General features: G+C 32.8%; 6 protein-coding genes across 6 annotated transcripts; 3 read left to right on the top strand and 3 right to left on the bottom strand.

Annotated features, from left to right (window-relative positions):
• Nucleotides 1–286: 286 nt before the first annotated feature.
• RO3G_03582 (uncharacterized protein) lies at nt 287–470 on the bottom strand (the record flags this gene model as incomplete). The annotated part of the gene is made up of 2 exons (XM_067658172.1): nt 287–370; nt 450–470. 2 exons carry the CDS (start codon nt 468–470, stop codon nt 287–289), a joined length of 105 nt encoding a protein of 34 aa, XP_067514273.1.
• A 372-nt stretch (nt 471–842) lies between these two features.
• Nucleotides 843–1184, bottom strand: RO3G_03581 (uncharacterized protein; the record flags this gene model as incomplete). Its single annotated transcript, XM_067658171.1, has 1 exon — nt 843–1184. The coding sequence occupies one exon, from the start codon at nt 1182–1184 to the stop codon at nt 843–845; it is 342 nt and encodes a 113-aa protein (XP_067514272.1).
• Nucleotides 1185–2694: 1510 nt separating this feature from the next.
• Nucleotides 2695–5594, top strand: RO3G_03580 (uncharacterized protein; the record flags this gene model as incomplete). Its single annotated transcript, XM_067658170.1, has 3 exons — nt 2695–2746; nt 2800–2970; nt 3037–5594. The coding sequence occupies 3 exons, from the start codon at nt 2695–2697 to the stop codon at nt 5592–5594; spliced, it is 2781 nt and encodes a 926-aa protein (XP_067514271.1).
• A 359-nt stretch (nt 5595–5953) lies between these two features.
• RO3G_03579 (uncharacterized protein) lies at nt 5954–7045 on the bottom strand (the record flags this gene model as incomplete). Its single annotated transcript, XM_067658169.1, has 3 exons — nt 5954–6250; nt 6302–6580; nt 6641–7045. The coding sequence occupies 3 exons, from the start codon at nt 7043–7045 to the stop codon at nt 5954–5956; spliced, it is 981 nt and encodes a 326-aa protein (XP_067514270.1).
• A 305-nt stretch (nt 7046–7350) lies between these two features.
• RO3G_03578 (uncharacterized protein) lies at nt 7351–7864 on the top strand (the record flags this gene model as incomplete). Its single annotated transcript, XM_067658168.1, has 3 exons — nt 7351–7395; nt 7577–7705; nt 7850–7864. 3 exons carry the CDS (start codon nt 7351–7353, stop codon nt 7862–7864), a joined length of 189 nt encoding a protein of 62 aa, XP_067514269.1.
• A 2946-nt stretch (nt 7865–10810) lies between these two features.
• Nucleotides 10811–11092, top strand: RO3G_03577 (uncharacterized protein; the record flags this gene model as incomplete). Its single annotated transcript, XM_067658167.1, has 1 exon — nt 10811–11092. The coding sequence occupies one exon, from the start codon at nt 10811–10813 to the stop codon at nt 11090–11092; it is 282 nt and encodes a 93-aa protein (XP_067514268.1).
• Between the last annotated feature and the right edge of the window lie 2492 nt (nt 11093–13584).

The raw sequence follows: 13584 nt of genomic DNA, 5'->3' as shown, positions 1-13584 counted from the left end.
TTTGATAATCATTTTTATTTTTTGAGAGTAAAAAAAAAAAAAAGTGGTAATGGAATGAATGTCTACTATGCTACAGTAGGTCAAAAAACTGCTGCAAGGAATTGCAAAATTCATGTTTTACAGCTGCTTGTCTATGGATACCGCACCAAACTATCCCAAACTTTGACTGTTTGTGCCACAATAGGAAGGGAATTTATTCGTTAATTTTCGGATGTGGGCAATGGTTATTGGTGGAATTTGATACTGCTAAAGGTAGTATTTTAAACATCCGGTATTTTTTACTTGTTTACATATGTTTGAAATAATGAATTTTAATACGACCCAACCGGTTGCCATCACAATTTTTCTCACTTTTGACGTGATTAGAATGCTATCTATATTTAAGAGTGCTTACAATTCCTTTATTTTAAATTTTATATTCCTTTGTTTAAATTATTTCTCTTTTTTACCCTTTCGTCAATCGCATGCATAAATGACTGTCAGAGGAGAAAGTAAACGACCTCAAACAGACATTAACCGGATCCACATCAAAATATGATATTGCTAAGGAGACTGGATTACACGAATCAACTGTTAGTAGATACTTTATAACGTTGTTTTCAAGTAGGACAGTGAGCACAGGTGATAGACCTGCAGTAGTCTCCGAAGTGACGAAGCGGTTAATCAAAAGAAAAGTCATGGAATGGGTTCTAAAGGCTTCTAAAGTGGTGTACCGGGAGCTGGTTGGATTTGGCTATGATATCTCATACCAGTCAGAAATTAACGTACTGAAATCAATGGAGTTCCATTTTCTGATAGAAAAAAAGGAGCCATTTCAGACAAAAGTGCATACGTACCATCAGTTAGAATGGAACAAGGAGCATCAGGATTTGGCAATGGTTGACTGACAACAGATCGTTTATTTTAATGAAACCCAGATCAACGTATAGGACTTTAATGGTGATGATCACTATCGGAAAAGGCCAAGTGACCTTTTTCAACATCATGACCTGGATTTTGTAATCCACCATGAAGCTAGCAAATTGATGTCCTGGTGTTGTATAACCTCTGAAGGACCAGGATATGCTTGCTAAATTCACGATGGAAAGTTGTACTCGGGTGTTTACTAGCATATTTTGAACACTACGCTTCGTGATAGTATGAAGTACTACAATTTCGACTGGTCCAACATTTACTTTTAGCATGACAATGACCCAAAGCACAAGGCATAATTTACAATGGCCTAGTTATGTAGTAACCAAGAGAGCTATATTAACGATTGGCCAGCTTAGAGCCCGGACTTAAATTCAATCGAGCACGTATGGCATCAATTGAAGTTGAATCTCAAATATTACGAACGTAGAGCAAAGAACACGAATGCGCTTTGGGAACAAGTTGATAAAATATGAATTGATTTCGATAAATATCTTTTCGGAAGTCATGTAGATAACATTTCGAAAAGAACTCAAGCGACTATTAATAGAAAAGGAGGTTCAACTAAATATTAATAAATAAATTCATTCCGTTAAAATTTTCGTTTTTCCAAATTTTCAAATTGCGCATCTCATACTTCCTTCAATACTTATCCAATAGGGCTTAAACTCTTTCGGATTTTTCAAGACATGTAGGAAATTTACTATGTGGGAACAGAGGCAGTTTGTGTCATTGTAACAGGATATGCGCTACAAAAACCAAGAAAAATGGATTCCTTGCAGCAGTTTTTTGACCTACTGTACATGTCTTGAGATTTCTATGGAAAAGGTTAAAAAACAGAAGAAAAAGTATATTGTTACTGACTACTTTAGAAAAAGAAAAAAAAAGTTGTAATGTTGAGATGTTGAAATGTTGAAATTGTAAAAAAAAAAAAAATACATTCCCAGCATTGACATTGCAAAAGGAATCTCCATTCAATGTACTGTTTTAACTTGAATGAAAAACGCAGCGTTTTAAATTTGGGTTTTAAAAAAAAAGTACTTTGAATTTTTTTTTTCATTAAAAAATAAAAGTGGACCAAATATGGCGAAGGTGAAAAGCATCACACAGAAATCTAAAAAAAGATTCAAAGCCCACATGAGATATTTGCAGATAAAAATTTGAGAATTAAAAGGAGATAGTACTTGAAAACTAGTGAATGAGTCTCTATGTAACCTCTTTATTAGATTTCAAGACGAGAGAGAGAACCCATTTAATCAAACTACGCCTTTATATAGGAAATAAAATTATTCAGGGACCGAAGTGTGCTCAAGGTCAATTTTAGTATTGAACTTGAATAATATAAATATTGTATATGGTTAATATTGTAAATGAGTCTTAGAGAATATGTAATATATAATATTATGTATTCAGTACTTGTTATTTTTTATATAAGATTTGAGTAATCTCATACGAATAATAAGTATTTAATGGGGTAAATACGACACCACAATATAAACGGCAAACTTACTTTATCTGCAACCAAATCTACTATCCAGCGATTGTTGGTGTGATGTAAGTATTTTGGTTACACCAATCATAATGCTTTGTTTTATTTTTAGATTTTCAACTGAATATCAATTCTCCTTGGCTATTGTTTTTGAAATCATATATAAACGCGTAAAATAATGGATCAAACTTATAAAATAATCTTTTATTATATTTACAATGAATTCTTCAACCCAATACAAATTTAAATGCTACTGTAGCCAATGTTCTGAAGGGAAAATTGGCAAGTACCAAATGGTTACTCGATGGACTCTTGCTCGTCATAAGAAAAAGGAAGCTGCTAAAGGTAGTTCACTTACATTTAGATAATATTTTTACTGACGCGTTAAATATGCATAGATGAATCAGAAAAGGTCCAAGAAATTGATGCCAATAATGAGATATCTGAAGCAAATAAAAGTGATTCTGATGATGATAGTGCAGAAGACGTTTCAAATTGGGAAGTGATGGAAAATGATGAAGTGAATGTATCTGGCAGTATGGATATTGTTGAATTTGATATGCCTCAAGGTAATTATTTCCTAAAAGTAGATTACTATTATAAGGAATATATTACTTACATTATTAATTTTTTAGTTGAAATCAAGGGATTCCAAAATGATGTTGTTGCTTTTATTGCTGTCTTCTTGACCTATTTCCAGTTATTTTTCATATCAGAATATGCTGCTGAAATAGTAATGAAATTTGCCAATGATCTTGCTCTTCTTTTAAACCATCAACCAATTTTTCCCGCAAAATTGGATACCATGCGTAACGCTGTTGGAATTGATTATACTTACAAGGGCATGTTCCGCCTTGTTGTCTGTCCCGAATGTCATACCCTGTACCAGCCTGAAGAAGTACACTGTGATTCGAAGTGCACCTTTTCTGAATTTCGTATCACCTGTAATGCTTCACTCTTCAAGCCTGTTACAATTGGTGCAAGCAAAATGTACGCCAACAAGGTCTCTGCATTCAATTCCATCAAGTATGCTTTAACCGTGATGTTTTCACGACCAGGATTTGAATCAGCAATTGAAGCATGGCGCTATCGTACTCGTCATAACAACACCATGTATGGTATCTATGATGGTCAACTTTGGAATGAATTCAAAGATAGAGATGGTAATTTATTTACCAGTCAAGCTAGATCTCTTCTTTTTACGTTGAATGTCGATTGGTTTCAGTCATCCAAAAGAAATGTGTACTCTGTAGGTGCTATCTACTTGGCAATAAATAACCTTCCAAGATCCATCAGATACAAAAACGAAAATATCATCTTGGTTTGTGTTATTCCTGGTCCCAAAGAACCCAAGGACACACAAATCAACAACTATTTACAAGTTTTGGTAAATGATCTGAAGGAACTTTACTACGATGACTTCTTCACCTGTACGGCTGAATCTCCTAACGTGCCTGTCCCAGTTCGTGCTGCTCTGTTCTTGATTGCTTGCGATATTCCTGCTCGCCGAAAGGTTAGTGGGTTTACTTCGTTCAATGCAACTGTACCTTGTAACAAGTGCTCAACAGCATTTCCTGCTCGTTATAACACTCATCTTCAACGTGATTTTTCTTTTGGTCTTGAAGATATTGATGCTTGGTCACTTCGTACCAATATTGAAAACCGTTATCATGGAAAAAATTGGAAAGAAGCAACCACCAAGAGACAAAGAGCCGACTTGGAACAGAAGTATGGTACTCGTTTTTCTGCTTTGCATGATTTGGAATACCTTGATCTTGTTCGCTGCACTGCCATTGATCCTATGCATGGCCTTTTCCTAGGAACAGCAAAGAAAATGGTTAAAATATGGCGTACAACCATTTGTGACCTTACCCATGAATTATACCTGACTGATGTTGACTTGAAAGAAATGCAAAAGGAAGCAAACGATATTATATTGCCAGCACAGTACACGCCAATCAATCAGAAAATTGCCAACAATTTTTCTGACTTAAAGGCTGATGAATGGAGAACCTGGTGTCTTGCTCTTTCTCCTCTTTTGCTCAAGTCTCGTCTTCCAGTCCGTCATAAAGAAAATTGGGCAAAGTTTGTGCAGGCCTGTCATATCGTATGTCGTCCATGCATTACCCAGAATGAAGCCATGATAGCTCACAAGCTATTCTATGAGTTTGTCCTTGGTGTTGCTGAATTGTATGGTCCAGAGATGATCACTCCAAATATGCATCTTCATCTACATTTGAAGGACTCCATTCAAGACTTTGGTCCAATCTATGCATTTTGGTTGTATGGCTTTGAAAGACTTAATGGTGACATTAAGAAGATGACGGTAAACTACAAGACAGCATTCGAAGTTACATACATGAAGAAGTTTCTTTCCGTTGTACACTATGGCGACTACATCCGTAACTTACCACAAGGGATTAAACAGAATCCAGTGATGATGTCTTCCTTTGGTTACTTGTCACCAACGCCTTCTGATTCCCTTGTTACTTCATTTGTTTCAACCAGCTTTGATTTCAGTTTATTTGTCAGTTCTCCTCTACGTTTGAATGATACCTTCACTGGTGCTGAAATTCTACCTCCTGATACGCAAGCTTCTGCCAAACACAAAGTTAGTGTTGATAGATTGACTCAAGCCCATTATGGTTACATTCTTGCCTTTTACAGGCTTGTATATACTGATCGAACATTCTCAAGTGCGCTTATTCCAGAAGATATTGATGACTTGTCTACGATGGTACTCCCTGATATTTCTTTTTTCTCTGAAATCGAAATCCTTGGACAAACGTATCGATCAAAAGCATCGCGCACTACTCGTGGTTGTTATATTGAAGTGGCTTGCAATTCTGCTGTTCCTGGAAAAGAACCTGAAATGCGAATTGGTGAAGTTCAATACTATTTTAGCCATCAGCTTCAAATGAAGAAAACAGTTATTCCAAACGGTCGGGTCTTTGTGCCAAATGCTTTTGATGAACACCTCTTTGCTTTTGTACGTTGGTACAACGCTCCTCTTCATCCCTTTCAAGGATTTGAATGTCTTGGTGCCGCGTACTACCATAACTCTTTTCGACCAGCTGATTCAGACTGTATTCTTCCAGTATCGCGTATCTTTACTTGTGTTGCTATGAAGCGAGGTTATCCTGATAATCATGTTGTCTTTTTACCTCTCCCAAGAAAAACCATTGGTTTGTAAAAAATTAAAGAATAAAATAAAAGTAAAAGTAAAAAAAAATTAAAATTTAAAAATCCAAACACCGCGTTTCTTTATATTTTTTTTTGTTTAATTTATTTTACAATTTTTTTTTTAAAATAGTAAGTTGTCTTCATCCAACTCCATTTCAGAACCAAAAGCCCAAGAGATACTCTCTTCAGTTATATTTTCTTTTCTGATGAAGTCAGGAACAGGCAGCGAACATTTTCTTTGTATACGAGGAAGAAACTGGATGCTGCTATTTCCAGTTCTTTGCCTCTTTGCCTTGTCACTTGCTATTTGATCATCCAAGAGCTTGAAGAATTCGGTACACTAAATATTGGATAATTAGCCGATTGCGCTTAAAAGATACTAATTAAACTTACAGCAGGTGATCTGTACTTTGGTACTCGAACTTCAAAATAGTCAACTGTTTTCTTACACAAGACAGACATGCGTTCCTTTTCGGTAAAGGGAGTTGTTCTATCTGGATTTTGCTCCAGAAGAACTTCCTCCACCTTGTCCATTGTATCACTACTGTACATGTCTTCTTCTTCAGACATGTATTGCTGTTGAAGCAAATACTCACAATTGGGATATTTTTCGTAAACATTTTCATCCTTGTATTGTTCATAGATAGCCTTACGAGCCCTGGTTTTCTAAAAAAGTAAAGTCAGTTATGCGATTACAATACTTTATGTAGCACTTACAGCACTTCTACGGGTGACTTTTGCTGCCTTTCTTTTTCTCATAAACTCTTCAACCGGATCTACTTCTTCACCAGTGGATATTCCGGCCTTCTTTGTATAATATTGGCGCTCGAGGTACTTGCGTAGGTCGCGGTTGTTGGTATCTTTGAATGAATAATGGCTATTCACGTAGTCTTGCAGTAATTTGAATACTCTTTGGTTTTCAGTAGATTTCAAAGGCTTTTCAAGAACGTATTGAGATGATGGCGGCAGATTGTTGTAGTGATTTCTCACAGCATCCTATATTTCAGAGAAAATTGATTAGTACATTTGTTTAATATTGAATTTTAATGTTCTTACTTTTACAGCAGTAGCAATTGGCTTTGCGCCTTTGCCTGATTCTGCTTCAAGCTCATCGTATGCTTCTTTGAGCTTGCTGTATGCCATTTGCAAGGCCAGCTTTTCCTCTTGCTCTTTTCGAAGCATATCCTTCAAATCATAGTTTTCTTTTTTTAATTCCATATAAATGGAAAAAGAAAGAGATGCCTCATCAGTCTCCATGTCTTCGGCTTGGCGCATTCGCTTCTGAACATGGGTCATAGGAGGAAAACCAGGTCTAGGATAGGCAAAGCTATCGGCAATGGCATCGCTTGAAGCAAGCTCAGGAATAAAAGCACGCGAAGGAACAGCGATTGGTTGCCCAACAGAGTTAGAACCACGAGTATTGGCAGGAGCAGGGTTGAATTGAATAACGCGATCAGACATAGTGTTGTAAAAGTACTTTGAAATAAAAATAAATGAGATTGGCATCAAAATTGAATCTTCCTTAAATACTATCGAGTTTACAATGAAACTCAGTCTAACTATACCAAAAAAAATATTTAAAAGATTTCCTTTTCGAAATCTTGTTCCTTTTTTTTTCTTTTTCTTCAGTAATTTCCTTTTTCAACATCGCTCCGGTTATCCCAAGGTAAGTAAAAAAAAAAAAAAGAAAAAGAAAAAGAAAAAAAAAAGAAAAAAGAAAAAGATTTGGTTCTAATGTGCTGTAGTAGATACCCATACATGTACTCATGGCTGCTGTAGTTCCTTTGGTTATTTATATATCTGTTCAAAAGGTAAATACATTCATAGTTTTCAATAATCTTTATTAAAAGTAAAATTTAGATTTCTTTAGTTCGTGGCTGAACCTTTATGAATGTCTTGGCATCCTGTTTTGTTAACAAAAGAGCTTTAAGGTAAAGAAATTGAGTATATCATGTTTTACTTTTATTAATATTTTATTTTATACAACTTTAGACGCTTTGGCTTCTGTTGTTTCCTGCTGTCTCCAATCTCTTACTGCTTTGGATGCTCGTTACTACTGGCTCGCTTTTATTTATGGGCTTTATTTACTACGCTCTTTTGTTTGCTGCTTCTATGGTAAAGGTAAGTGCATTTTCCACAATTTTTTTTTAAATAAAATTTTTTATTTCATCGTTTTCATGGATCCCCTTCTCGTTTTCCTTCCTCCCCCTACCCTTTTGTAATACTGGAATGAACCAATAATATATAATCAATATGGCAATAAAGCCCCAAAATAAATGAATAAAACTACATTTTTAACCAATAATACCGTATTTTAAGCCTATTGTATTTCCTAATGTAAATCATCCAAAGCTAAATATAGCCGTAATAAGCCAATAAGAAAGCATTGCTAAAGAGCAACAGACGAATAAGGAAGCATTTCGAAAAGTAACAAGCCAATAAAGAAATTGTATTAAAGAGAAACACAAGCATGTAAGGCCCAATAAAAAGACGTTTGCTTGTACTTCGTTGTTAAGAAAAGAATGAAGCGGCGCGTTGTCAAACAGTAATACTTGGTTATCTAGGTACAATAGTTAACATTCAACGTAAACAAGCTCAACTGGAAATATCGCAATAATTCTGCATAATTTATGATAAATCCCGACTAACTAAAGTATACCTGACAGCTATCATACTCCATAGATAACAATTATGTGCAGTGTGGCACTGCAAATAATCGTTCCAATTGGATAAAGCATATCGCAAGATTGAACATTTTTTGGTTAACAGATATTTATGGCTTTTGGAGAAAAGATTTAGCTTTCGCTGTATTGGTCATTTTTGAATTTTGAAAAAAGATTTAGGTACGAAAAAAATAAAGAAATCTAATAATATTTTTATTTTTTTTGTAGGGTAAGTATTCATGAAGTTATTCACGTTTTAAAGAAGTATCTTTTTTTTTACAGATGACCTTTTTTGGGAAAGCCTGTTCCCCTCTACTGTTGAAAGACCGATGTTTTCTTTTTTTATTTTTGAGGGCAAAATGCGGAAATCAAAAGCATTTTTGGATTATTTTGTTTAGAAGAATACGTATTAGGAAGGTGGTTTGTGATTTTTAGCTTAGATCATTACAAACGTGTTACAGAACGTAAAAAAATAGTCGTGTTTGGGGAAAAAAATGACCTGGTAAAAAAAAAGACTAGGTAAAAAAAAAGACTAAGTAAAAAAAAAGACTTGGTAAAAAAAAAAGTAAGTAAAAAAAAAAAAAAAGAGTATAGCAATAGAAAGTTCATTGTTCAAATGAAAACAATAATCTAACAACAAATACACTTCATAGAAATGCAAATACCTTTACATTATAATAAAAGAATATGTGTATATTCTAAAAGAATAAAAAAAAATAAAGAAGCTCTGTTAACATTTTGTTACAAGGCAGTTATAATCAACAGATACATACAAAACTCTTTTGTTTATCAAATAAATAGATTGCTTTATTATTTTTTATGACAAATAATACAAAAGAATATATGTTTTTAAGCTTATACTCGTTCATTACTTACTTTATATTTGCACATGGGTGTAATTTGCCATTATCCATTAGCCATTACAGATGTGAGGCAATGACAACTTTCTTCATCAAAAAGACTTTTCAGCAATAAACAACAATATAAGTCTGGTATTCTTATAGTTTTATCGTATTGGAAAGAACAACTTTGCTCATGAGGTTCATGTTCGTCATCCGAATGTGTCCCATTAGGAATTCCTAATGTAAGAAAAAAAAAAAAAAGAAACCGACATTAGACTTGGTTTCTATTATTTTTTTTTTATAAACTTGTATTTGACCAGAACTTGAGCTTTCTTTTTTATCTTTTGTACCTTGAGCATCTAGTGCATTCCACGAAGCAAACCAGGGAGAAAAAAAAAGCTGTTTTACTGCTACAGTGCGTTAAGTTACCGACTTTTTTTTTTATTTCAAGTAAAAAAAAAAAAAAAAAAAAAAAAAAAAAGAAAAAAGAATACTCTCTATGTTAAAGATATTGCACTCAAGTAATAAAGCTTGTTGAAACAATGTATAAGTTATCTTTTGGGATACCATTAAATGTAAACTTCGTGCAAAACAGCTGTTTTTGATTTATAACATAGATAGACAGTGAATAAGTTTAACATTGGTAAAAATAAGGCTACAAAAAAAGCACTTCTCTTTTTTTTTTTTTTTCTTCTTCTTCTCTTTTTTATAAAAGGTAAGTTCTTAATATTATATGTATTCCCATTTCTGTTCTAATGGTACTTGTACTTTAATAAAACCGTATTTCTTGCTTTCTTTATAAAGTCTCTTTCTCAAGACTACAGTTGCTTCTTCTTTTACTTGTTGGCACAAGCTTGGATGGCGTGTTTTTTTTTTTTTTTTTTTTATTTTTATTTTTTCTTTTCTTCTTTTCTTTTTTTCTTTTTTTTTCCTGGCCCATCTAAAGCAAGGTATTATTACTTTTACTACATATCCTCCATAGCTAATAACTGTTATAGATGCATGCTGCTTCCTTTTTCTTTACTTGTTGGTATAAGCTTAGCTAGTCTTCTTCTGGTCTATCTAAAGAAAGGTACAATTATTTTTACAATACATACACGATCGCTAATGCTTATTATAGATGAATTCTGCTTTGATTTGGCATCTTTTTATCTTTTTTTCTGTGTTCGCTTTGGTTCTTGAGTACTGATGTCTTTTCTTCTTTTGCTTTGAGTGCCCAAGTCCTTGAATCTTTGAATCCTTGTGTCTTTGCATCCTTGAGCTTGGCTTTTTTTTTTCTTCTTCTTGTGAGAACTTTTTGAGTTCCACGAGATTAATTGATGTATTTTTAGATTAGATGTTGCTGTTTTGGTGACATTAGGTAAGTCAAGTAAACTTTTAAAACGCTACAAGCAAAGAAATACTGTATGTTGTTATTATTATTTTACTTAAATAAAAAAAAGATATTTTTTATAAAACAAATCCCTATTTTTTTGTGTATATAAAGCAATATTTATTGCAATATGAATGGTTAATAAAGAAGTATATAAGCTATATGAGTGGTCAATAAAGAAGCATATAAGGCAATATGAGTGGTTTATAAAAGAGCAAAAAGACAAATAAAGCATTGTTTTGAAAAGTATCATTGGCTGCCGAGCACCATTAGATATAAAATGGATAATAAACAGGAGCCATAACATAACTGATGGAAGTTGCGTCTTGCGAGATCAATTAGCGAATAAATGTACCAGCAGTCTCCTGTCTCTGCCACAAATCTTGTAACATCTCTTAACCAAAAGATTAACTACGGTTTAAACGATTTGTGGCAGAGACAGGAGGCAGTGCGATCAACAATCAGTTACCGGATGTCACACGATTCTAAGATCTTTCGCAAGATTGATAATATATCTGTTAACAAATTTCCACGATTATTTGCAGTGTGCTTTTTAGAGCTTATTTTGTATTCAAAAGATGCTTCTTTTCATGGCGATTCTAATGGTATGCTTTTCGGTGTGGTTGGATAATTCTAACGGACGTTATTCAAGAAAATGTAAACGAAAATAAGGGGAAAGGAAAATAATCAGCTTCACCGCATCGGGAATTGAATGAATGGAAGTCACAATTGGCCGACATTATTTTTCTTACCCATTATTTTTTTTTACCCTCACAGGATACATCAAGAAGACGATCTCTGGACGCATTGTTCACCCAATGTGCCAGCACACCAGACAGAAAAGAACACCAAAAGAATCAACATGAAAACGAATATTCAATTGGTACATCATTTACTTTATTTATCAAAATCACCATAAAACCCTTCACAATTGTACATTTTCCCCACTTACCTTGTATTAATATGTTATGTCAAAGCATCGATTGTTGTAATGTAATAATAAAAAGTCTTTCTTCCCGCTAAATTAAATTTTGGCTGCCGAACATTTTTATTTTGCACGTTCAAGCAATTGAAGTCAAGAACTAGTTTAACTGCTGATCTTGTTATTTTACATTAATAGTCTCCTACAGTCTTCTATTAATTGGTTTCTGTTATAACTTCACCGTATAGCGAAACTAAACATAACATACAAATTAGCAACTGTCATGATTGAGAATTGGTATAGTAGGTGGAGTGTGCCTTGGAATAGATGTTGCCCACTGCACGCAAACCCTATATTCTAAATTATTATACATCGGGTATTTTAATAGTGAAACATCGTGTAAAATAATACGAAATTGAATTTTTAGAATAGAGATGTAACTTTTGTACCAAAAAAAGCTAGAAAAAAGTATATATTATATCTGTAAAGATATATTGATGTTTACACTCTGCATACTGAATAAAATGAAATCGTGTTTCTTGTAAAAAATTTTTCGTCTATTTTGTACTACATGAATCCATGAAAACTTTTAAGTTGGGAAAATGAAAGATTTTCAAAATCAGTGTATGATTTTTTAATTTCAACAAAGGCCAATAAAGTATATCTATTGGATTGTAAGCTCGGAAATTGAACAGTTTGAGTTTCGACGATCTCTTACCAAGTATACGGGATTCGCTATACTGTAAAAAAAAAAGAAAAGAAAAACATACTTAGTTTATCTACCTAAAAAAATAAAAAAAATTGTTCGTTTATAGTGAAAAGATAAAGAACAACATTTCTTAAATTGCGAAAGGGAACATAGGCTCAATGATTTTATCCAACAAAGTGTAAAATAATTGATTACAATTGGAATAACAGAATAACTTATAGGAAGTAATAAATACAAATGTTAAATAAAAGATAAAAATAAAAATAAACAAGGAAAAAGGGAAACAAAAAAACTATCTTTTTTTTTATCATAAGAAAAATAACTTCTATCAAAGATGTGAAGGCAATATTTAAAGGACTAAAGCAAAGCAGAAAATAACGAAGAATGGGTTTGGTAGTCATTTTTATTTTTAATTGCAAAAAGAAACAATAATTATTAACATCAAACGAATGTACATGTCTTGAGATTCCTTATAGCAAAGACTATAAAAAAGAGCTATTATTAAAGAAATAAAATAGTGCATCTTAAGAGATTTAGAAAAAAAAAAGAAAGGTAATGTTGAAATTAGAGAATTGCAATGTCGGAATTACGTGCATGTGAAAAAGAGCAATGTTGAAATTACTTGCATGTTAAAAAAAAAGAATGTTAAAAATGACATTTCAAAGGAATACCTGCTTTTACAAATTGTCTTAAATTGAACAAAGCCTACATACAGGGTCTTTGTTTTATTCATAGAGTATACAGAGATTTACTTTGGGTTTTAGAAAGCGGTTTTAGAAATTGCACTGAAATTGGAAATATTTTTTTTAACCAAGTACTTTGAAAGAAAAAAAGAAAATCTAACTGAGATGTCCATTACAAATGGTTTAATTCATTCACTTTTGTTTGCTAATTACAATTTCTTATTTGATAGATCCATGTCTTAATTTATGTGCTTTTTGTTCCATCTTTAAGAATATCATCTCTTTGTCTTTTTTCTTTTTCTTTTTCTTTTTCTTTTTCTTTCTTTTTCTTTTTCTTTTTTGTAAAGTAGTGCGCTTCAGTAAGCCAACCAATATAATACTGAATATGACAGGAAAAGATTCAAATCTTTCAACAGAAAAGTTGAATTGATTTTACTCGATGAAAAATTTATTATTGTTTAGCGGCAATTGTATGATGTCCTAATATAGCAACATCAATTGAAATTTGTTAAAGGTTCTTATTCTTTGATTTTAGAGTCGTATATAAGGAGTTCGTAAAGCGACATATCAAGTGCATAAAAACTGTTATTGTATTCATACAAAAAAATAAGTACTCATGAATAAATTTAATATCATTGATTTACAGTAAAACCATATCTCTATAAATAAATATGAGACTTCTGCAATAATTACCTTTGATCTGTTGTTCATATCGGTATTTTAAGAATCACATCGGGACCTGTTTTTAAGAACGGTACATCAATGTAATCCTATTTGATAAATATTTTTAAATCAATAAACAACTCACA

The sequence above is a fragment of the Rhizopus delemar genome, genomic scaffold, assembly GCF_000149305.1.
Source record: "Rhizopus delemar RA 99-880 supercont3.2 genomic scaffold, whole genome shotgun sequence".
NCBI classification, from domain to species: Eukaryota; Fungi; Mucoromycota; class Mucoromycetes; order Mucorales; family Rhizopodaceae; genus Rhizopus; species Rhizopus delemar.
Note: the sequence above shows the minus strand (reverse complement) of the source record. Positions and strands in the feature narration are given on the sequence as shown.